This window comes from Myxocyprinus asiaticus, chromosome 13 (assembly GCF_019703515.2).
Source record: "Myxocyprinus asiaticus isolate MX2 ecotype Aquarium Trade chromosome 13, UBuf_Myxa_2, whole genome shotgun sequence".
Lineage (NCBI taxonomy): Eukaryota > Metazoa > Chordata > Actinopteri > Cypriniformes > Catostomidae > Myxocyprinus > Myxocyprinus asiaticus.
In genome coordinates, this window is record NC_059356.1 from 32376805 (window position 1) to 32403073 (window position 26269).

General features: G+C 39.0%; 2 protein-coding genes across 9 annotated transcripts in view; one reads left to right on the forward strand and one right to left on the reverse strand.

Annotated features, from left to right (window-relative positions):
• Positions 1-26269, forward strand: part of rbfox1 (RNA binding fox-1 homolog 1) — a 426210-nt gene that overhangs the window by 168365 nt on the left and 231576 nt on the right. Inside the window, exon 1 of one of the 8 annotated variants that reach the window (XM_051713883.1) lies at positions 1555-1680. The exons of the other annotated variants lie outside the window; for them this stretch is intronic. Within the exon in view, the coding sequence (XP_051569843.1) occupies positions 1663-1680 (18 nt within the window). The 5' untranslated portion in view covers positions 1555-1662. Of the gene's footprint in view, positions 1-1554; positions 1681-26269 lie in introns of those variants that run through there. 8 annotated transcript variants of the gene reach the window in all.
• LOC127450113 (N-alpha-acetyltransferase 60) overlaps positions 1-26269 on the reverse strand; it is a 436968-nt gene that overhangs the window by 2031 nt on the left and 408668 nt on the right. The window lies entirely within an intron of this gene.

The following is a 26269-nucleotide window of genomic DNA, read 5'->3' on the forward strand; positions in this document are numbered from 1 at the left end:
TTCAGTGATTTTACCACGGTAAAGGGGATTTTAGACACTACGCCTAAAGAACACCCCTCAACCATTGTAAAATTGCTGTTACGCACAGGCTCTCGGCTTTTTGCTTTAATAAGATGCTATAAGTGCTTTTGTACATGTTATATGTGTGCTATATGTGTGACTGGGTCTGTGCCCATCCTTTGGCTCAATAATTTTTTTTTTTTTATGTGATTCAAATCCACTTCTTGAGGGCAATTTAATATTAAAATTTCCCTCCGAATTTAATTTCCCTCATACATATACTGGCAAATATCATTACGTTTGTACCTCAGACACATAAAAAAAGTTCTATTTTGCCTGCTGTTGATCTGAAATATCCTTTTACAATATGTTATTTTCTCTGTTACTCTCAAGTTTCTCTGATACCTGTGTTTGATTAAAAATCTCTTCCCCCATCTGAACAGTAGTAATGAGTTTTAGTATCATATGTGCTCATTGAGTTATGACTGTGGTTTAGCTGCAGCAGGCAGGGCTGCTTGTCTTGCTGCATCTCTGAATGTCTCTCCATAGCAGTAGCGTGGTAGAGTCAGCAGATGGCTGTATAAATTGCTGTAAGAAGGCAGCCAGTGCGTCAGAGCCAGAGCAACCCGAGCGGGAAGGCCTTGGCCCCAGTGCACGCTGCTTTTATTTCCAACACATTCACTTCGGATAAGGAGGAGGAGAAGAGGGGAAAAAAGCACCCATGCTGCAGAGTCAGGTGCAAGCTCCACGTTTAGAAGAGGATTGTGCTTTCTACCTCCTTTTCATCCTGTTGTGCCATTTTTAATCTTAGTTTGCTAAGTTTGCTGATTTTTTTTATTTTTCTCCTTTTTCTACCTTTTTTTATTTACTTGGATCTCACTCAGCTGAGGTTGCTGTATTTTCTGGGAGGAAGTTGAAGCTTTCCGGTTAGATGTGTGCCCTCTTACCTTCCCTCAGGACGAAAGATAAGTCTTTTGATGTCCCACTGATGTCTTCCCCTACGTGTCAACTTCTAGAGGACCGTGTCTGAGGATTTGAGCTGCATTTTGTAGAATAAAAAGTCCTTTTTTGGGCCAGTTCTGCTTTGGATCGTCCTACCATCTGTCCATGTTGCAGTGTGCATTAACGTAAAGCATACCTTTCTTGAGAAGTGTGCGAGCGTGTTCTCGTGAAACCTACACCATTACCCCACCACTTCCTCTCTCTCTCTCTCTCTATTACTCTCTCCATCTCTCTCTCTCTTTTTTCTCTGGCACTTTGAGTGCACAGTTTATACTGGACTTTCTTGGTGCACGGATCTTCTCATTAAATAGATACATCAGGAATTGGTGCCTAAGCAGGGGTTGTCAGTGAAAGGGTGAGGAGGACCAAGTGGAGAAAGGAAAGAAAGAGCAAAAAAAAAAAAAAAAAGGAGAAACGACCAAGAACAAGACTGCTAGAAGCATTTCAAATCTTGTGAAGTAGCTTCTTTTTCCACCAAGTGTCAGTTTTAATAAGCTCTATTATAGTGACATAATAAATTATACAAAAGAACTGTGAGCCTGAGAGAGACGAAACAAGAAGGATTCAGCCTGGTTTCCATAGCTGAGCTCAAGAAGTTAAAAGAAGCTAACTAAGGAAGCGTTTTCTCACTATCGGAGAGCCCCTGACTCCTCGCTCAAGATGATGATGTATTTGTGGGTACGTAACAACCATCTCAGCTGATTGTGGTGCACTCGTTGGTGTTCATGTGCTTCCATGTGTGCATATGTACTGTACAAAACTGCTGTAATTACATGTGTTTGTCATTATTGATGTTTATGTGTTTTCCCGTTTGATTTGTCTAAGCTTGTCTGTGTCATTCCTCGCTTGTACAGTAGCAGGTTTCAGGAGAGTTTTTAGGATTTGTGAAGGATCTGTGATGCACACATCTAGTGGACAGAATTTGTCTTTTTCAATTAAAATAACAAGATGGATGGATTCTGGCCACAAGATGACTGATTCTGGCCACAAGTAATCAATCATTTTTAATCAGTCCAAAGGAGAGATGTAAAAAAAAAAAAAGAAAAATAACATGTCCTAACCGATTGCCTTCTACATTGGTTTACATGCCACCAACCAAACATTTGTTTAGAGCTAAAGCAAAGGTACAGTTGTGTTTGTGTATGGGTTCGTAATCAGTCTTTTAAAGCTTTATCCCTCACTTTTCTCATCTTTGGCGAGACTACTCTTTCTTTGGAGTGTCAGAAGCGGTGCATGACACGTTGATTCATAACTGCAGGGTTAAAGCACTGGAAGTAATATTAGAGAGCTGTAAGCGAGTGTGTCTTGGCCTGCTCATTATCTGTCTCTTCACCTGCCATTATCACTCAAAATCAGTCTTTGCTGAGGAGATTTTGCTGCACTTAATTGCCCATGGAATACATTTAAAGCACCCTGATGGCTTCTTCACTGTAAGGGTTTATCAGGAAATTAATCTCATTTTAACCAATCTTAATCTGATGGGCAGTTCAAGTGAAAATAGAAATAAGGAACCAGATTTATCCTTTACATAATGTGTCAGATGAAAGGTCCTTTCTTTTTCACTAAAGATAAAGGCTATCAAGATTTTTTTTTTCATATGCTATTCTTGTTAACAGGTGCACCCGAAGTACAAAGAACCTAAAATAACGGAGGCAAGGCAATAATAATGATAATAATAATAATAATAATAATAATAATGCTTTCAGCAACCATATAGATTCACATTCACAGGAGAACAATACTTTGCAAGCTGTGGAAGGAATTTCGTTATTTTTTCATAAGGACAGAGGTAACCCTGTATTATTACTAATTAATAGTTTACTTATGCTTACAGTAGAAACATGTTTTTAAACTTTGATCAGAAGTCAAAAGAACTCAAATTCAAAAGACTTACTAATCACACTAAACAATCTCCAGTTACTTACTTATGCAGCTACACAGCAAACTAAAATTCTATATTAAGAAAATGAATATTGAATGTTTAATTGGAACATGGATGGTCTTGAAGGAATATGCTTCGACTGAAAAATTCAAGGATGAAATTTCCCAGGAGATGCAGAAATTACTGTGTAGTATGAAAGTGTACAGTTCTTGCTAAATATTTAATTTGCATAATTTAAGGTGCCTTATGACTTGAAATTCACTTCTCTGCTGGTTTATTTGAGGAATCAAGATCTTCTGAAACAAACAACTTATCTAACATTGTCATATTTAAATCAATGAATGCATACACTTCTACATCAGAGACTCAGTAATACACAAAGTTCTCTTTTAATTTACATACATCTCTAAAAAGACTTTCAGAAGAGGACAAAATAATATTAACAAAATAATGTCCAGAGGCCTAATATTACAATAAATGGATATTACACATAATGCATTCTGGGTAAAGCTATGAGCGTGATGTTTTGTTCTTTTAAGATGCCTCTGGTAACCAAACAGACTGTGCCATGTGAGAGTCCAGTTCAGGCTCTGTATGTCTGCCCATTCAGTATTACTTTAGTCATAGATCTTATGGATGTAAAAATGGAATTAATTGTGTGGGTACTTCTTCTGCCACAGGGTTTTCATCTTAACACCGTTTAATGGAGCAGCTGAACATTGTGCCACGTCCATGTACTTGGTTATACATACATGTACTTAGATTATAATAGCTTTGTTTTTTTGTTTTTGTTTTGTCTCTTTAATTACTTTTCCCTAATTTTTAATGCATTAACCAGAATTTCACTATATATTTCAGTATACTGGGCTTGTCCCCAGCCTAAACATTTAAACTTGGCCTAAATAATTCAAAAGTGGGGAAGATCAGGGAAATTTTAAAGATGTGTTCTGCATTTTCTAAAGATTTGAAATATAATCAAACGTGGCTCTAATGGAAGAATTGCTCATAAATAGGTCACGTCAAATGAATTTAAAAATAATAATAATAATAATAATAATAAAAATAATAGAAAGGAAAAAATGGTTCACTGTTATATTCTACTACCAATTAAAGCCCATAGAGATGGGCTGTAGTCTAGATGAGCATTGAATCACAGAGCTGCAGTGCTGTCCAGGCTGATGTTATTGCCTTTCTTACTATTTACTCCCACTGCTGCTGGAAAAACTGCTGTGGAGGCACTTCTAGCCCCTTGTCAGTGTTGTCTTTCAATAGATGCTATGAAAGCAGTTTATTTAATTGATTGATAAAGGCTGCACTCCATGATAACCAATAGGGGAGCCATAGGGCTATGTGGTGTGTATGAGGGACGATTGCGTAGATTTGGCTTGAACATTGGGGGGGTTGCAGTGTGAAGCATTTACATGTTTCCATTGATCATGGTATAAATATTGGGGGGGGGGGGGGGGTTGTACTTGCTTGTTTTGATTGGAATCTATGCCCCTGACGAGGGACATTTAGCGAGTTAACTTTGTGACAACAATACACAGCAAAGTCATCTAGCAAGTCAGTCCACTGTCAGACATCTTTGTAATGGCTATTTCCAGTCATGCCAGTGCTGCTCCTATCTTCTTGAATGGGGGAACACCGAAATCTCAAAAACAGTTGGTCAAGATTACGATCAAAGAACATATTTCAAATCAGCAATAAAATTTGATAATACTGGAATCATAAATTGTCCTTCTTTACCTTATATTTCTCTAAAACGCTCAATTTTCCCGACTTGTATAGCTAATGCACATTATCGAGTTGATTAACAGGCAATGTCTGTATCTAAAAGGTGATTGGCTCTTTTACCTGTAAGGTGGGACTTCCTTTCTAAATCTGTTGACCATTGGGTTCTAGAGCTTCTTGGTTGGGCGTTCCAATTTCTCCTGTTCATTTAAATGGAAGTGGCCCATCTCTGCTAAATATTCTCTGTACACGATCACCACACAAACTTGTCACTAGTGAGTCCAGAATCTCAACTAAATATGTTCTAAGTTCTCTTGTCATTTGTGTAAAAAATGTGTCACACATTAACAATTCAAACGGTCGTATTCACTGTATTCGATATCATCGAATATCATCGAGGGTGCATTAACTGTAATGCTTAGCGTGAATGTTGTGATTGAAAGCTTAAGCCTACATTGTGTAGAATAACAGCCTACAGCAAACATTTATTAACAATTTATTTTCATAATTGCTATTTTCAAAATTCATATTTTCATAACAGTTTTTGTTAATTTTGTTAATTATTGTGTAGGTCCCCCTCGTGCCAGGAAAAACAGTGCCAACCCACATCTCAGAATAGCACTCTGAGATGCTCTTCTTCTCACCACAATTGTACAGGGTGGTTATCTGAGTTACCTTAGACTTTGTCAGTGCAAACCAGTCTGGCCATTCTCTGTTGACCTCTCTCATCAACAAGGCATTTCCATCCACAGAACGGCCGCTCACTGGATGTTTTCTGTTTTTGGCACCATTCGGAGTAAATTCTAGAGACTGTTGTGAGTGAAAATCCTAGGAGATCAGCAGTTACAGAAATACTCAAACCAGCCCATCTGGCACCAACTATCATGCCACAGTCTAAATCACTGAGATCACATTTTTTCCCCATTCTGATGGTTGATGTGAACAATAACTGAAGCTCCTGACCCGTATCTGCATGATTTTATGCACTGCACTGCTGCCACATGGTTGGCTGATTAGATAATCGCATGGATGATTGTTGGTGCCAGATGGGCTGGTTTGAGTATTTCTGTAACTGCTGATCTCCTGGGATTTTCACACACAACAGTTTCTAGAATTTACTCTGAATGGTGCCATAAACTAAAAACATCCAGTGAGTGGCAGTTCTATGGACGGAAATGCCTTGTTGATGAGAGAGGTCAACAGAATAGCATCTCAGAATAGCATTCTGAGATGTGGGTTGGCGCTGTTTTGGCGGCACGAGGGGGACCTACACAATATTAGGCAGGTGGTTTTAATGTTGTGGCTGATCGGTGTGTGTGTGTGTATATATATATATATATATATATATATATATATATATATATATATTTTTTTTTTTTTTTTTTTTTTTACATAAAAGCAATACAAATATTTTTTTGTATTTCATTGTAATATAATGGTTTTGGCATTTGGAATGCCGTTCCATGAGCATATATACTGGTATATATCGTAAACTGTATATATATTAACCAGATACTCTCAGGAATTCATTAATCTAATGTCAGTGTAACATATTTATATATATATATGCTGGCATTAGTTGAATTAATTGCTGAGAGTATCTGGGTAACAGATAAAAATGAGGATTAAGAACATTTCATGTATTCGCAGAGAATATAATTTACATTAATGCAAGGCAATTCAGCATACACCATATGGTATTTATACACCTTCTAATTGCCTCTTTCTCCCTGACAGTAATGATGGGACCTGTGTAAGAACGCTCCACTGTCAGTTACTATCAAATATGCTCTTATTTAATTAGCTGTCTTGCAGTAGAGCGCAGCTTATATATCATAATTTTTATCTAATATACTCAATCCTGTATTATTTTATTTCATTGACTGTGCTGAAGTGCTTAACGTGTCTCTGGTTTCAGAGGGCCTGGCCATGTTGCTTTGAAAATGGAGAGCAATTGAACAGTATTAATGCTAATGCCATGGCCATTGCTGCAAAGATTTTAAAATTGTCTTTCTTTACAATGTATGACAAATCAATGCATAGCATTTTCATAATGAATGGCTTTGGCATTTAGAATGCCATTTCATGACCAGGCTTGGTTGCTGACCTGTGACAAGAAGTGGTGTTATATTTAATTATATTCTACTGAGCTACAGTACATTCACTGTAATGCCCCTGTTTGTGTGTGAGGGCATGGCAGCCCTGACTGGCCTTCCACTGTCCCTGCATGCACTAGGGAAGTGAACAGTGTCACAATAAGGCAACCTCATTCCAAACTCATTGTGTGCCTGAGGATATTGCCTTGAACACCAATGGCCATCTCTGAGGTTTACTTGGCATTGTTTGGTATTAAATTACAGGGACACGAGGATAGATTCAAATGACCTGCCGTGTCATTACCTGTTTATTCAGGACCACTGAAAGCACAGTTGTGTTGGTCATTATCTGCTGTCAGGTAATGACAGTTTGTGGCTCTTTTCATCGGTCTGTTTTGATGATTGATGGAGACAGGTGGCTGTTCTTTACAGATGGCAACATATCAAAGTGGCATCATTGTAATGACAGAGCAGACTATGACAGATATCAAACCAGGGACAGAATGCTTTAATGTTAGACAACTCAAAATCCAGAAGTTTTCTATTCCCAGTTGGTCATTGAAATCTTTCATCTGATTGCTCAATGCCAATGCTTTTTTTTTTCTCTCTCTCTCTCTGCTTTGTGATATGGGCATGACAGTTTTAATCTGATTCACAAAATTGAATATATACACAGTGCTTTTCAAAAGTCTGCATTGGACATCTGGGATTAAAAATCTTATTAAAACCTGGAAGGTTTTAGGATTTTGAAAAAAAGAATGCAACATGCTTAAAAAATATATTTAAGAGTCTGCACTTTTTTTTCTTTGATTTCTTTGCTTCCATTGAAGCTCACAAGATGCTCTGTGAAACATTGTCAAATCATGCTTAACATGGACATCAGGTTATGCAACTTGTGAAGTCCATGACAGCTTGAGTCCATGCTGCCAATAAAGCAAAAGGGGGATATATACCAAATACTTAGAAACTGTGAAATTTATGTTCATTTTTCAATGAATCTTTTCACTCAAATTGTTACGCTGATAATATAATTTGTTATGAGATACTGTTAATTTAGAAAAAAAGCAAAATTTTCACAAGTGGACTTTGGAATGACACTGTATATAAACCTCACCAGGATGAGACCATAAATGCAAAGAAAGAATAATACCAAATATAAAGATCACTTTTCCCGGTTCAATGACAATTTGAAAGATTTTCTGTTTTGTTAGATATACTGAAATCATTACCTTTCGAATGAAATTTCCTGCAAGAGAAAACAAAAAGCGGAAGCGCTTTCATAAACAGCCTTTATTACATAAGTATAAAAAGCATTGGGCCCATACACATATGGTCTAGAGCTTTGCAGTAGATTTTTATTGGAGGCCATAAAATACAATACACCATTGGAACATACCACAGAGAGAAAGAAAATCACTTTTGCGACTTACACTTTTTCACGCTCTCGGATAAAATGGCCAGGCCAGGAAAACACCTTTGTGATAACAATGGCGGCCGGGCAGCCTAATGCACTTTGAAGCCCCAGTAAAGGCCCGGATGAAACTGGAGATTATTGCCATTTTGATAGAGATCAATGAAACCTTTCTAATAATTCATTGTAGGAGAACCTCTGGGGATGTGGTATTTATCTACAAATATCAGCTCTGGCCAGACCAATTGCGGCATTCTGGTGCCCACACTAGTTCAGTTGACCTAGTTGATATCGAATGTTTCCTTCTTACTTGGAGCAGGGGAAAAAAGGAAGGAAGGAAGGAAGAAGTAAAGAAAGAAAAACCTGATTGAGCTAATGAGTGTTTGAACAACTGGGGACATGCGATTGCACTTAACGTTAAAACATTGATGTTAATAAAAAATTATGAAGATTTTCATTGGATAAATATGCATTTAACCAAATGAATTTTTTTAAATTATTATTATTATTTATTTCAACATGGCTTAAAGGAATAGTTCACCCCAAAATGAAAATTCTCTCCTCATTTATTCACCCTCATGCCATCCCAGTTGTGTATGACTTTCTTTCATCTGCTGAACTCAAATGAAGATTTTTAGATTAATTTCTCGGCTCTGTAGGTCCATACAATGCAAGTGAAAGGGTGCCAAAATTTGGAAGCTCCAAAAATCACATAAATCAGCATAAAAGTAATCCATAAGACTCCAGTGGTTAAATCAATATCTTCAGAAGCTATATGAAAGGTGTGGATGAGAAACAGATCAATTTCACATTCTTCTTCTTGTGTTTTTGGTTTTTCACATTCTTCATGCATATCGCCCCCTACTGGGTAGGGAGAAGAATTTCAAGCAAGAAAGGACTTAAATATTGATCTGTTTCTCACCCACACCTATCATATCACTTCTGAAAATATGGATGGAGTCATATGGATTACTTTTATGATGCCTATATGTGATTTTTGGAGCATCAAAATTTTGGCACCCATTCACTTGTATTGTATGGACAAACAGAGCTGAAATATTCTTCCAAAATTCATAAATTGTTTTCTACAGAAGAAAGAAAGTCATACACATCTGGAATGGCATGAGAGTGAGTAAATGATGAGAGAATTTTCATTTTTGGGTGAACTACCCCTTTAATGCCAATTTATACAACATTTATTTATTTTCCTGTGCAATATCTGATTGAATGAGCAGCTTTTCAAGAGTGCTGATAACCACATAGGATGCTTCACTGTTTGTATAACTTCGCTCACACGATTGATCCTGCTTTGGCTTCATTTAGAACTACTTTCATCAGCAGGGCAAAAATAAACTAAATATCTGGTCATATTGTGTCTAAAAGACTTTCTTATTTAAAACAAAAGCCTCAGTCACCATTCACTGTATCTTTTTGTCATGCAATCAATTAACATTTTGCCCACCATTCCCTTGTTTTACAGAAGAAAAGAAAGTAATTTGGGTTTGGAGCAACATGGGGGTGAGTGAATGTTGACATAATTTTCATTTTTGGGTGAACTGTCCCTTTAAGTATCTCATGAGCGCTGTCATGGGTTTGTGTTTTAATGGGTGTGCTCCTATATGACGAGGAGCTACATTGGCAATAAAGAGACAATTAAGGCAACAACTTGAAAAAATTAGTGTGTGTCTTTCATGATTTTTTCCCCCATCTTGAAGCGCACACTTTGTAGTTGTTAATTTAATTGCTGATATTCCCTGAATCCCTGAAGAATATAAAGGATTAATCATCCAGTTCATTTCGATGAGAGATATGGCCTTAAGTGAATTGCAGTTTTACCAATTTAACCCTGTCTGCCCCTGAATGTGACAAGATTAACATTTTCAATTAGCAATGCATAATTGCGGTGCACATTCAGTGGCCTGCCCACATCCTCAAAGGTAGAGGGGCCATTTCAATGGGCCACGCTTATAGATCTAACCCACCCCTGTCTCTTTAACTGCATCCTCAGCATTCTATCATCAGTGACGGCCAGGAGGTGTGTAATTTCAGAGTTTCACTCTGTAGCTGATTAGACTACGTTCACACAGTGACACTTGAATTGACCTGTTCATACAAAAGCGACTCAAATACTGTCTGTATGAATGTGAAACTGAAGCCCCTTTTCTGTCCTTGCGATAGCCGTGAATAACTGCTATATCCACAGTAACAATGATAACTAAAGTAACAATTTTCACAACATTACACAATTGACACTATCTTTTATATTAAACAAGTCCAATTAAGGTGTGAGTGCATTTTACTCTTATAAATATCAGTTGAACTCAGAGGTTTACATACACCTTAGCCAAATACATTTAAACTCAGTTTTTCACAATTTCTGACATTTAATCTCAGAAAACACTCCCAGTTTTAGGTCAGTTAGGATCACTACTTTATTTTAAGAATGTGAAATTTACATACACTTTGTTAGTATTTGGTAGCATTGCCTTTAAATTGTTTAACTTGGGTCAAATGTTTTGGGTAGCCTTCCACAAGCCTCTCACAATAAGTTGCTGGACTTTTGGCCCATTTCTCCAGACAGAACTGGTGTAATTGAGTCAGGTTTGTAGGCCTCCTTGCTCACACATGCATTTTCAGTTCTGCCCACAAATTTTCTATCGGATTGAGGTCAGGGCTTTGTGATGACCACTCCAATACCCTGACTTTGTTGTCCTTAAGCCATTTTGCCACAAATTTGGAGGTATGCTTGGGGTCATTGTCCATTTGGAAGACCCATTTGTGACCAAGCTTTAACTTCCTGGCTGATGTCATGAGATGTTGCTTCAATATATCCACATAATTTTCCTTCCTCATGATGCCTTCTATTCTGTGAATTGCACCAGTCCCTCCTGCAGAAAAGCACCCCCACAACATGATGCAGCCACCCCCATGCTTCACAGTTGGGATGGTGTTGTTCATCTTGCAAGCCTCACCCTTTTTTCCTCCAAACATAACGATGGTCATTATGGCCAAACATTTCAGTTTTTGTTTCATTAGACCAGAAGACATTTCTCCAGAAAGTAAGATCTTTGTCCCCATGTGTACTTGCAAACTGTAGTCTGGCTTTTTTATGGTGGTTTTGGAGCAGTGGTTCTTCCTTGCTGAGCAGCCTTTCAGGTTATGTTGATATATGACTTGTTTTACTGTGGATATAGATACTTGTCTACCTGTTTCCTCCAGCATATTCACAAGGTCCTTTGCTGTTGTTCTGGGATTGATTTGCACTTTTCGCACCAAACGACATTCATCTCTAGGAGACAGAATGCGTCTCCTTCCTGAGCAGTATGATGGCTGCATGGTCCCATGGTGTTTATACTTGCGTACTATTGTTTGTACAGATGAACGTGGTACCTTCGGGCATTTGGAAATTGCTCACAGGATGAACCAGACTTGTGGTGGTCCATAATGTTTTTCAGAGGTCTTGGCTGATTTCTTTTGATTTTCCCATCATGTCAAGCAAAGAGGCACTGAGTTTGAAGGTAGGCCTTAAAATACATCCACAGGTACACCTCCTATTCAGTACACCTCCTATCAGAAGCTAATTGGCTAATTGTCTAAAGGCTTGACATCATTTTATGGAATTTTCCAAGCTGCTTAAAGGCAAAGTTAACTTCTGACCCACTGGAATTGTGATTTAGTCAATTAAAGTGAAACAATCTGTCTGTAAACAGTTGTTGGAAAAATGACTCATGTCATGCACAAAGTAGATGTCCTAAATGATTTGCCAAAACTATAGTTTGCTAATATAAAATCTGTGGAGTTTTAATGACTTCAGTGTATGTAATCTTCTGACTTCAACTGTATCTTATACTCATATATACTGTAATCTTATATTAAAATTGTATTAATTAAAAAATTTAAGGGAGTCACTTTGGTCCCATTTGTGTGCAAACTTAACTGCATTTAGCATATTAGCAACAAACCTTAAAGGGATAGTTCACCCAAAAATGAAAATTATCTCATTGTTTAATCACCCTTATGTCATCCCAGATGTGTATGACTTTCTTTTTTCTGCAGAACACAAATTATAATTTTTAGAAGAATATTTCAGCTCTGTAGGTTTATACAATACAAGTGAATGGGTACCAAATTTTTGATGCTCAAAGAAGCACATATAGCCATCATAAAAGTAATCCATACAACTCCAATGTTTTAATCCAGATTTTTAGAAGTGAAATGATAGTTGTTGGTGAGAAACAGATCAATATTTAAGTCCTTTTTTGTTAGAAATTCTTCTCCCTGCCCAGTAGGGGTCAATATGCATTAAGACTGCGAATCACCAAAAACACAAGAAGAAGAATGTGAAAGTTAAAGTGGAGATTGACTGAGCAGGGATGAGAATTTATAGTAAAAAAAAAAAGACTTAAATATTGATCTTTTTCTTACCCATACCTATCATATCGCTTCATAAGACATTGATTTAACCACTGGAGACTTATGGATTACTTTTATGCAGATTTATGTAATTTTTGGAGCTTCAAACGTTTGGCACCCATTCACTTGCATTGAATGGTCCAAAAGAGCCAAGAAATTCCTCAAAAATCTTAATTTGAATTCAGCAGATTAAAGAAAGTCATACACATCTGTGATGACATATGGGTAAGTAAATGAAGAGAGAGTGTTCATTTTTGGGTGAACTATTCTTTTAAGATTTCTAGCATTCTTCAGTTAATAGAACTGGATTTAGAATGTTGGGAAACATAACAGCCTTAACGCACTGATCCAACAAAACCCAACAACCAGGGCTTAATTTGTTCCACAAAAAAAAAAAAAAAAAAAAAAAAAGAAGCTGAATCTAGATCTGGCACCTCCGGAATTGGATCTGGCAACTATTTTAGTGAATCATACACCTCTGAAAGAAATTTAAGCAATGACCTGTACATACAGTGGTGGCCAAAAATATTGGCACCCTTGGTAAATATGAGCAAAGAAGGTTGTGAAAAATATGTCTTTATTGTTTATCCTTTTGATTTTTCATTCAAAATATTCACAAACATCTATCATCTAATGGATATCAAACAATTGCAAACACAACACAAGTTTTATCAAAAAAACAAATATTTTTTCAAAGATATGTGTGGCACAATTATTGGTACCCCTAGAAATTCTTGTGAGTAAAATATATCTGAAGTATATTCCCATTCATATTTTAAATTTTGTAGTGCAGCTGGATGACTAGGAACATGAAATTGTTCAGCCATGGCTTCCTGTTTCAGAGGGGTATAAATATGAAGTAACACACAAGCCAAATTCCCTTAGTCATCTATCACAATGGGCAAGACCAAAGGATAAAGTAATGATGTGTGGCAAAAGGTTGTTGAGCTTCACAAAATGGAAATTGGCTATAAGAAAATAGCTAAAGCATTGAAAATACCCATTTTCAACATCCGGACAATAATTAAGAAGTTCCAATCAACTGGATATGTTAAGAATTGACCTAGAAGAGGACGCATGTCTATATTGTCTCCAAGCACGGTGAGGAGGATGGTTCGAGTGGCCAAAAATTCTCCAAGGATCACAGCTGGATAATTGCAAAAATTAGTTGAGTCTTGGGGTCAGAAAGTCTCCAAAACTACAATCAGACATCACCTACATCACAACAAGTTGTTTAAGAGAGTTTCAAGAAAAAAGCCTCTGCTCTCATCCAACAACAAATTCATGCATCTTCAGTTTGCCGGGTTCTATGGTCAGATAAAACAAAAATAGAACTTTTTTGGCAGCAAACACCAGAGATGGGTTTGGCACACACAGAGAGGTAGCCATATGGAAAAGTACCTCTTGGCCATGGTTAAATATGGTGGTGGATCTTTAACATTTTGGGGCTGTTTTTATACCAAAGGTCCTGGACATCTTGTTCAGATACATGGCATCAAGGTCTTATCAAATACCAACAGATAAAAAATCAAAACCTGACTGCCTCAGCCAGAAAGCTTAAAATGGGCCCTGGTTGGATCTTCCAGCAAGACAATGATCCAAAACACACATGAATATCAACACAAAAATGGTTCACTGACCACAAAATCAAGGTTCTGCCATGGCCATCCCAGTCTCCTGACCTGAACCCCATAGAAAACCTGTGGGGTGAACTGAAGAGGAGAGTCCACCATGTGGATCTCAGAATTTGAAGGATCTGGAGAGATTCTGTATGGAGGAATGGTCTCAGATCCCTTGCCATGTGTTCTCCAACCTCATTGTGCATTATAGGAGAAGACACAGAGCTGTTATCTTGGCAAAGGGAGGTTGCACAAAGTATTGAATAAAAGGGTGCCAGTAATTGTGCCACACATATATTTGACAAAAATATTAGTTTTTTGATAAAACTTGTGTTATGTTTGCAATTGTTTGACATCCATTAGATTATAGATTTTTGTGAATATTTTGAATGAAAGATCAAAAGGATAAACAATAAAGACATATTTTTCACAGCCTTCTTTGCTCATATTTACCAAGGGTGCCAATGTTTTTGGCCACCACTGTATATTTAAAAAAAATAAAATATACATTGCAAAAAAAAATAAATAATAATTAATTAAATAAATAAATAATAATAATAATAAAAATAATAATTACTGAGTACTTTTATCTTGTTTTCCAGTAAAAACATCTAAACATTCTTTAAACAAGATAATTTACCCGAGAAGCAGAAATTGTTTTCAGAAAAATCCAACAAAATTGTTTAACGTTTATGCTAATAAAAAGAAAAAACGACTGGCCAAAGGCAAATTAACATGTGATTAGCAAATAGCTTTTTCTTGTTTTTAAGCGTAAACCCCACCAAATTTTGTTAGATTTCTCTAAAAACAATATCTTCTATCTATATACTGTATATCTTATGCCATTCTGCTTTTCGAATAATTTTTTTCTTGTTTTAAGGATGTTTCAATGTTTTTACTGTAAAATAAGATAAAAATACAGATTTTTTTTTTTTTTTTTTGCAGTGTAGAAATTATATTGTTGTCAGTAAAAAATATTGAAACGAAAGAGATGTTTTGTTAATCGTGTGTAGTCTGTCACATCTTATCACTTATGCACACACGCAAGGTTGAGCTCCTCCTAGATGTGTATGACTTTCTTTCATCTGCTGAACACAAACAAAGCTTTTTAGAATAATTTCTCAGCTGTTTTGGTCCATAAAATGCAAGTGAATGGGTGCCAAAGTTTTAAAGCTCCAAAAATCACATAAGTCAGCATAAAAGTAATCCATAAGACTCCAGTGGTTACATTAATGTCTTCAGAAGCCATATGATAGGTATTGGTGAGAAACAGTTCAATATTTAAGTCTTTTTTTTTACTATAAATTCTCCTCCCTGTTCAGTCAAACTCCACTTTAACTTTAATTTTCACATTTTTCTTCTTGTGTTTTTGGTGATTCACATTCTTCGAGCATATTGCCCCCTACTGGGCAGGGAGAAAAATTTATGATTTAAAAAAAAAAACTTAAATATTGATCTGTTTCTCACCCAAACCTATCATATCATGTTTGAACACGTGGATTTAACCACTGGAATCATATGGATTACTTTTATGCTACCTTTATATGGATTTTAGAACTTTAGAAATTTTGGCACCCATTCACTTGCATTGTATGGACCTATAGAGCTGATATATTCTTCTAAAAATCATAATTTGTGTTCTGCAGAAGAAAGAAAGTCAAACACATCTGGATGCCAAGAGGGTGAGTAAATGATGAGAGAATTTTCATTTTTGGGCGAACTATCCCTTTAAGAATCTATCTGACCGATTTTTTAAAAATCGAAGTAATCTTTCTTGCATCACTTGCTTGCAGTGCCGATTGTATATTAAACACATGTCAATGTCCCAGATCCATCACCTGTCCTTGATCCAACACCTCAAAATTTACAAATATCCCACTTCCAACAACCTTTGGAAGGTGTGTGTTAGTGTTTGTTAGGGCAGTATGAGCTAGCTTTAAAACAGAACTTACAACAGTATTTGTATTAAACGTAGCCATATTGCTGAAAGCATAAATCCCTGCATCTTTGTGGGAGAAGAAATCTGTGGATTTGTGGATAAAGAAGAAAAAAACATGATCACTGTGAGCATGATGTAAAAATTATGGTTTCTCCTTTCTTTCTTAGGGGCGTTTGTGTTGATAAGACAGAGCAGGATCAACAGTCTCTCCTCTGTCTGGTTTTATGCTTTATGCAGTTATTATGCTTTTCTGCTGATACAAAACGGAACTCTTCAGACATCACCAGTAACATGGAAAAGTTGTTGACAGCATGGATGTTTCGGAGACTATCCATGCCTTCTGCTTTCAAATCCAGAGTTTGGCAGCATTTTGGCTTGTCCAGGGTTTCTTCATTAAAGTAATTATTATATTAATCTTGCCGTTGGTGCTTTACATACACTCAGTATGCGCTGCGAGCCATCACAGTCCCACTAGCGCGAGGGAAACGCTCTGCTGCATTCGCCAAAATAATGTGTAAATAATGTTAGAATGGTGTTAGATATTATGAAATAAACAGGCCTTGTTTGCTTCAGATATTCATAAAGATTCCTTAAATTATTAAGAGCCTGATGAAAGGAAAACAACATCTGTTTTGGAGTTGAAAACAAAAATTTTAAGGTGTTAATTAAGTAAAATAAAATATGGTGTTAATTAAGTTTAGTAAGATTTTATATAGCACCTTAAAGTAAACAAATGTCTGTGAAGAAACATATATTAATTTAATCACACCAGATTGTTGCGGGAGAAATAACTTGAGCGTTGAGGTCATAAATACTGCAGATGGACTCATGTGAGCCTTTAAGCAAAACCTTTTCTGGGCCCCACTGATGGAGGGGCCCCTGTGAATAAAGAGGCAGGGGAAGGCAGCGAGTTTTTATTTTAGAGATAGGTGACTGATTTCACACCTTGAGATTTCTGCCGTGTCCTGCACATGCTTGGATCTAGGCAGATAGCAGGGCAGCCACATATCAAACCCAGATTCACCACTTTCCTTCAAGGTGCTTACTATCTGATCGACTTGATAATAGAAATGCAGCTTTTTAAAGCTGACACTGTATTCATGGCTTGCCATCTGTGGGGCATTGGATGCCTGCACAGACAGATGCATTCTGGGTCTAATGTTTGAGATACTGTGGAAATTGAGAATACTTTGAATTAACATTTGTTTGCAGCCATGACAGGTGGTAAAAAAGTGCAGAAGTTGCCTACTCATATGTCAATTTGAAGTCTTATCGAATGAATTCATAAATGTTTAAAATAAAAGCCTAAAAGCAGCTCTGCAATCTATATGATACAATATACTGGGTGTCATTCACTCATAACTGCATGCAAGTGTTCTTACTTAAAGAAGCTGGCATGAGGAATAAAATTTTCCTTAATCTTTTGACATATAAGAAGTCATTGTACTATAAAAATATACTGTAAGTTTCAGAGCTCAAAACTTCCTCCTCACTGCAAAAAGAGCATTTGTTCTGCTAACACATATGGGAAGTGTACTTCTACATGACCTAGTTGAAACCTCTCTATAATAACGGCAATTTTATAATATTGACTATGGTCTTTGAACCCCACCCTTTTAGGCACAAAGCTGTCCACTATAAAAGCAGGCGCGCAAACACCATTCCTCAGAATTACGTGTTCGCGTCTTTTTACAGATGTCGTTCTGTAAGTGTTTTCTTATGCGAGGGACACATCCCGCCGTCAGATCAGCATGAGAACTGCATTCACTGTCTGGGCCATGGCCATGCAGAGACAGCTCTCATAGAGACAGACTGCCCTCACTGTGCGGGCATGAGTCTCAAGACGCTACACTCGTGAATCGCCCTCGTTCTGAGGGACGATTCAGCCTCAAGCGCCCTACAACCCACCTCTTCTGTGACACCTGAGGGATCACAGGAGGAGGCACGGTGGGGCCACGAGGTTGAGCAGGATGAATTTGAGGTGGACCTCGTGCCGGCACACATCCCGTGAGCCCCTCAGTCTCCATGTACTGCGTCTATGCTGATACAGTATGTACGTGATGAGCTTCGGCCCTCTGTAGGAGCACGCCGCCTCTTCACGTTCAGAGGTTCTGACATTGGGGATGATGATGTTATGTCTCTTGCTGCATCTGGTGAGTGGTCAGTGGATGATGCTGCTGCCCCTTCCCCCAACGAGGGCGAGGAGCGTGTACTGAGAAGGAGATGCTTTGCGTCCTTTCAAGGGCGGTCGAAGAGCTTGATCTCAAGTAATCTCCAGAGAAACCTGAAAAATCTCACCTTGATGAATGGTTTGTGCAGTCTGGACCCCGTCAAGCAACTACATTCCACAGATCTGCCCCACTCTTCCCGGAAGTTCATAACAAACTGACAAAATTCTGGCGCACGTCCTATTCAGCTCGCTCACACAGCGACTCTACTCTCCTCACTAAAATTGGACCACAGGGAAGACAAATTAATGCCCAACTACCCCTCTGAAAGAGGCAGTAGTGGCACATCTCTGCCCGGTGAGTAGCAGGGTGTGGAAATTAGTCATCATGTCGACTAATGTCCGTACTGGCTGGAAAGGCATACTCAGCGGCAGGCCAAACTGGTTCAGCACTCCACGCGATGACGGTGCTCCAAATTTTCCAAGCTAAGCTCCTCAAACAAATGGATGAGCAAGGCTATGATCCAGAGACGTTCAAAGAGCTCCGCACCGCTATGGACTTAGCGCTGTGAGCCACAAAATTCATGGCACAGGCCATTGGCAAGTCAATGAGCAACCTGGTGGTTTTGGATCGTCACATCTGGCTGACCCTCATGGAAATGCATGACTCGGGAAAAGCTGTTCTATTTAATGCTCCGTTGTCTCCAGCCGGCCTTTTTGGAGGCTCTGTGGATAGATTTGCTGAGCACTACATCACATCTCAGCAACACTCACAGGCTATGAGACATTGTATGCCAAAATGGAGCAGTACTTCATCACATCCAGCTTGCTCCCACTCTGTCTCAGGCCAGCGCCTGGCTAAAACCCCCATGCCTGCTGCCTTTGTGCTACCAAATATCGCCGCCGAGCCGCTGGTAAAGCCACGCAAGCCGTGACCCAAACAAAGGCAGCCGCCTCAGCGCAAGCCCCGTGCTGATTGGAAAACCCCCCCGTGCAGCAAAAGCGCTCCTGACACACAATACTGTTCCCCTCTTTGGGCCATTCTAGTTCAGAGATGCTTGAATCCCGTGCTCGCAACACACCCATTTAAAATGTTAACTCAGAAACAGATCTTATCGCACCTCCATCCTCAGGACTAATTTGCGTCAATAGATCTGACGGACGCACACTTCATGTACCAATTGCACCACATTACAGGCAGCTTTTTAGATTCGCGTTCGAGGGAACTGCGTATCAATTTAAAGTCTTTCAGTTCAGTCTGTCTCTGGCTCCCCGCACGTTCATGAAATGTACTGAAGCAGCACTCGCCCCATTGAAAATGAACAGTGTGCGTGTTTTGAATTACCTCAGCGATTGGTTATGACTAGCCAATCAGAGGCACTACTGAGCGAACACAGAGACTTGCTGCTTTGCCATATGGAAAATCTGGTCTAATGTCAACTGGGCAAAAGCACACTTTTCCCCAGCCAGTAAATCTCCTTTTTAGGTGTTCATGCGTGCACACCTCATGAATAAGCGTGTACAGACCATTTTTTGTTTCAGAACTGTTTCAGTTCCAACTGAAAAAACATTACCACTTAAGCAATTTCATTTTCATATGCATCACGGTGACTCGCCACTGTCTGGCTGCTTTAGCACCATGGACAGTGCCAGCCTTCTACCAACAGGGTGTTATGCTGGGTCAAGTTTTCAGAAGGAAAGTGCTGACCACAAATACATCCAACACAGGTTGGGGCGCGGTGTGTAATGGACGCCCGACTTTTGACAGTTGGACAGGTGCGAAAAGGCTGTGATATGTCAACCACCTAGAGCTACTGGCTGTCGTTCTAGCTTTGAGAGCTTTTAATTCTAATATTGTGAATCACCACATTCTGATATGTTCAGATAACACAACATTAGCACTGTATATATGTCACCATGACGCGCTGTCCCACGTATGGCTGGCGAAACGCAAGAATGCATTTCCCCCTGTGTGCCTCCTTCATTCTGTCATCAGCAAAGTCCGAGTAGACATGGAAACATTTCTGTTAATTGCGCCGAAATGGCCCAATCAGTCCTGGTTTCTGGAGAGGGAAGAAATACTGGACAGGCCTCCATCATAAATACCACTGAAGAAAGATCTTCTCTCTCAAACACAAGGCACGGTTTGGCATCCTCTGTCAGAGCTGCGAAGCTTACACGTGTGGCCTTTGAACGGAGCACAGCGGACGAGCCAGAATTGGCTCGGTCGGTTATGAACACCATATTACAGTCTAGAGCGCCATCCACGAGATGCCTTTACACACTGAAATGGAATATGTTCACTAATTGGTGCTTTTCACACGGCAAAGACCCAGTGAACTGTCCCATACCTGAAAGTTTTACATTTCTTAACAGCGATCGGATGCAGGGCTCACTCCGTCAATGCTGAAAGTTCTTGTGGCGATTATATCTGCATATCACGCACCTGAAACCGGCACCTCTATAGAAAAACATGATTTAATCATAATTCTTTGGGGGCGGGGCAGCTAAATACCTCTCCCCCGGCTACAGCACTGACTTGGAACCTAACTTGGTCCTAAAAGTGCTCGTGGGGCCTCCCTTCGAGCCTCTGGACTATGTTGAATTGTGTGTGCTTTCTCTTAAGACCACATCACTGCTGCCGTTGGCCTCAGTAATACGGGTTGGTGATTTGCAAGCACTGTCAGTTGACAGTTCATGTCTGGAGTTTGGTCCAGGCCTTTCAAAACCACTGTCAAACCCAGAAATGGCTATGTGCATAAAGTTATAGCCACACCCTTCAGAGCGCAGGTTATTCACCTTCAATACTTTTTCCCTCTATTTAATTCAGATGAGGAACAGTCCTTGCATTTGTTATGCCCTTTGCGAGTGCTACACACATACGTTGAGCACATACGCTAGTTCAGTCTGTCTGACCAACTCTTTGTGTGCTATGGACGACGCATGAAAGGAATGCCCGTCTCCAAGCAAAGACTTTCTCACTGGATCGTTGATACGGTCACCCTGACTTACGAGTCACAGGGTGCAAATTGCCCAATTGGTGTTAAAGTACACTCAACTAGAGGCGTGGCTTCTTCATGGGCATGGACGAACAGTGTGTCCTTACAAGACATATGTTTTGCAGTAGGATGGTCTTCTCAAAACACATTCACAAGGTTTTACAACCTATACATAACGTCTCTCAAAAACAAGTCCTCTCTGTCTAGAGCGCTTGCTATTTTATTGGTGAAATATACTGTATACTTATGCGTTTCTTTTTAAGTACGGGCTCCCTGTCACTTTACACAACCATCTGCATTTGGACCGTTGTTCTCCCAGAGTTACAGGCACTTCATTATAAATAAACTTCCTTTCTGACTGGGTTCGTGAAGGGGTTAATCCATACTATATGACCATAGTTCATATATATAATCTGAGTGTTCCCCTCCTGGCTGACCATGAGGGTCATTCACTTGCAGCATACACATGTTGGACACCATCACGCGAGACTGCGGCATCATGTTTCCTCTATGGGAAGGTTATGTCATCTAGTGTGGCGTGATGGGACTCTGTTCCCCATATGCGTTAGCAGAACGCAATGTCAAGTGTTCTGAGTCATAAGGGAACGTCTCGGTTACGTACGTAACCTCGGTTCCCTGAGACAAAGGGAACGAGACATTGCGAATGCTGGCCACACTACAAGACTCTTTACAATTTCTTTGAGGTGCAAGCAATGCGCTCTTTGTCCCTCAGTCACAAAATTCTGAGGATTGGTGTTTGCGTGCCTGCTTTTATAGCGGACAGCTTCGCGCCTAAAAGGGTGGGGCTCAAACATCATAGCCAATATTAGAATATTGGCATCATTGTAGAGAGGTTTCAACTAGGTCATGTAGAAGGACACTCCCCATATGCATTAGCAGAACGCAATGTCTCGTTCCCTTCGTCTCAGAGAACCGAGTTTAGGTACGTAAACAAGACGCTCTTTACTTCCTCCGCATTGTGAAGTCACACTGTGGTAGACATTTACATCTGACTGCCTCCACAACAACACATCAACGCCTACTTTACCTTATCACTCCTGTAGTCCTTCCCAGTCTTGGTGAGCAGTGAGATGACAAGAAGGGAGCAGGTCAGTCAAGAGCAGAGAGCCAATCAGAAGAGGGGCTTTTACTGTCAAGTCTTAAAGGAGAAGCAGCTCCAAAACTGAGCAATTCTGACAGGAGGTCAGAATGAGGGTGGAAAATCATCATGTTTTACAAATATTTGACTTTTTTTTTTTTTTTTAAAACATTACTAATATTATAAGTGAAACTCAAGGAACATATTAAAATAATAAAAAAATGCATGTAATTACCTCTTTAAGTACACCGAAGGTTCCCAAGCTAATTCCTGCTGGATTTACAAAAGGTGTATGCACATTCATCTGTTTTTACGTGTGTTGTAATGTTGATAAATCTGGAACATTCTAAATGAGGAAGTGTTTGCCAACAGTTTATAATTAGCATAATAACACCCAATTCATCTCCATATAAGGCCTTTCTGTACAACCTCACCAGAATAGCCATCTATCTCTCTCGGCAAACATATTCTTACACTCTTTAAAGATGTGCAGATTGAAATTCAGTTTGAAATAAATTGCATTATTGTGGCAGATGAGTAAAACATTGATTAGACAAAACAAAAAGTGTCTTAAGTAAACTCAATAAATATATATATTTTTTATTCTCATTTCATTGAAAAAGCCAACAGTTGACAGCAGTCTGTTTTGCATTGAGTTCCTCAATGTGTCCAGTTCTCACAGTACACATTCTTTCATTCTGTCTGCGCTATTTTTAATTGTTGCTCTATGTACATGTGCTTGCCTCAGATGGACATGTTTGGAGCATCTCACTGGTATTCAGCGTCATAAATGGTGCATTTTTTGGACGCTGTGTCAAATTAAAAGTAGTGGAAACTTTGAAAATTGCATCTTAACATTCTTGTATTCTGTTGGGCTTTGTCCACCTGTTGTGCTTCCTCCTAACTAAGCGAGAGATTCTCATCCTGTGGCTGCACTGCTATTGAGGTTTGTTGAGACGCAGTGCCACGGAATTTACGTATGCATCAGGGGCATGATTAATTGCATTAATTTTGTTTTAAACACATTATTTTTTATATACTTAACTGCACTAAATTAACACGTTAAATCGACAGCCTTAATATATACACATTGTATACCCACACAAGCACACACACACACACACACACACACACACACACACATGTTGGTGCAGCTATCATTATGAGGACTCTCCATAGACATAATGATTTTTATACTGTACAAACTATAGATTCTATCCCCTAACCCTAACCCTACCCCTAAACCTAACCCTCACAAAAAACTTTCTGCATTTTTACATTTTCAATAAAACATCATTTAGTATGTTTTTTAAGCGATTTGATTTATGGGGACACTAGAAATGTCCTCATAAACCACATTTATAGCATAATACCCTTGTAATTACCAGTTTGTAACCTAAAAAAAGTCCTCGTAAACCACTTAAACCTGCCCACACACACACACACACACACACACACACAAACACATCAGATAAGGGAGACACCCTAATTTTTTTGTGCTGCAGAGCATTAGGACCAGGATTGCCAACCACTGGCTTAGAAACCTGAAATAACCCATATTTTCCTTCAGACTGGGCACAAATAACAAACCTTTTTGTAAATCCAAGCTCCCATTTATCCTCATTATTTCTATTATCTAATTCAGACTTCTCCACATTGTAGAGCAAGGATTTGTCCAGCTGTAACAGAACAACATGAAACCAGGGATATCCTAAAAGAACTGAGACAAGAAAGGCAGTTTTGAGGTGATTCAGATTGGCTCTCCTTTCATGTGCATCCAAATTGGAGACAGTGTTTGCAGGGAGGGAAAAGAGGGAGCTCGCAGTGCTCATTAGGCCTTTCTGTCTCCTCAAGTTGACCATTCTCCAGCTCTGTAATGAGCTGGACATTATGCACGGTAGAAGGGGTGGGGGTGAGGGGGTTGCAGGTTAGTCGGTTGTGTGTCAGAGAAACATCACATCCAAATGCTTCATAATGAGAGCCAAATCCTGGCCCACGATGGCCTATCTGACAGCACAATATCAGTGAATGATGCCTTAATTATATGAATTGACTCATCTTAGTGTTTTTGTCGAGGTTCAAGAGACTATTTTTCGCTGCCCCATCCCCCTCCCTGTCAACCAGACATAATTTGCAAGTCATAACGTCTGCTAGCATCGTTCACGCAACTGCTGGGTGGCCCTGTGCAGTATGTCAGTGAGATGTAGTTTTAACCAAGCCATCAATTGCCTAAAGGATTAAATAGCTACAGGTTAAGGGTTGCACTGACTGGTCATTTAGTTCTGCCACTTATCAACAAGATGAGTTTGTGTTGCCTAGTTGTGGATCACAGTGGTAGGAAAATTCCTCTGTCCGCAAACTGCATTCCAGAGTAGCTGCATGAAGGTTTTGTATAGTAACCTGCAAAAAAAGGCAAACACATTTTGAATTATGCAAAAGTGACAGTAAAGTGAACCAGGAGTGCTTTGAGTTCACTTGTTGGAAGCAAACCGATCGGCGGCCTTCTAAGATGGTATGAGTTCCTTGGAGAGTTCAATTATAAGCCAAAATTCTTGCAAACTGCCCTGAATGAATCCAAATGTAAGTGATTGTAACATGGCTGTTTTTTACACAATTTATGAAAATACAAGCCACATGAATCTGGTAACTGCTGATGCTGCATGTCTCATGGGTGGTCATTATAAAAGGTAAACATTGACCTGCCAACTAGTCAATTAGTTTATGGAAGACTAGTCAACTAGTGAAAAAAATAGTAATCATTTAAGTTTGTCAACACAACCGCTGATTGTACACTGTGTATGGTGAATCATTTACCCAGGCTAAACATTGACCCGGCAACTAATCGAGTACTTTTCTGGACAGCTAGTCAACTAGTGAAAATTATTAGTTGTTCAAGTCTGTCAACACAACAGCTGATTGTGCAAGGGTTTTCTGGAAGGCTAATCGACTACTGAAAATGATTAGTCTTCCAAGTTCATCAACACAACCACTGATTGTGCATGGAGTATGGTGAGTCATTTCCATAAGGTAAACATTGACCCAACAACTAGTCGATTATTTTTCTGAACGGCTAGTCAACTAGTGAAAATTAGTAGTCTTTAAAGTCTGTCAACACAACTGCTGATTGTACACTGTGTATGGTGAGTCATTTACCTAGGGTAAATGTTGACCCGGCAACTAATCGAGTACTTTTCTGGACAACCTGTCAACTAGTGAAAATTATTAGTTGTTCAAGTCTGTCAACACAACCGCTGATTGTGCAAGGGTTTCCTGGGAGACTAATGGACTATTGAAAATTGTTTGTCATCCAAGTTTGTCAACACAACCACCAATTGTGGGTGGTGTATGGTGAGTCATTTACATAAGGTAAACATTGACCCAATAACTAGTCGACTATTTTTCTGGACGGCTAGCCGACTAGTGAAAATTAGTAGTCATTAAAGTCTGTCAACACAACCGCTGATTGTACACTGTGGATGGTGAGTCATTTACCTAGGGTAAACGTTGACTCAGCAACTAATCGAGTACTTTTCTGGACAACCTGTCAACTAGTGAAAATTATTAGTTGCTCAAGTCTGTCCTGCTGATTGTGCAAGGGTTTTCTGGAAGATTAATCGACTATTGAAAATTATTAGTCCAAGTTCGTTAACACAACCACTGATTGTGCATGGTGTATTATGAGTCATTAAACATTAAACATTGAGCCACCAACTAGTTAACTGTTTTCCTGGAAGACTAATCTACTAGTGAAAATTAGTAGTTGTTCAAGTTCTTTAACTCATCGCTGGTGCTGCACGGCTTGAGGTGAGTCATTAACATAATGTAAACATTGACTGGCAACTAGTCGACTTCTTTTCTGGACGACTAGTCAACTAGTGAAAATTGTTACTTATCCAAGTCATCCAGCCACT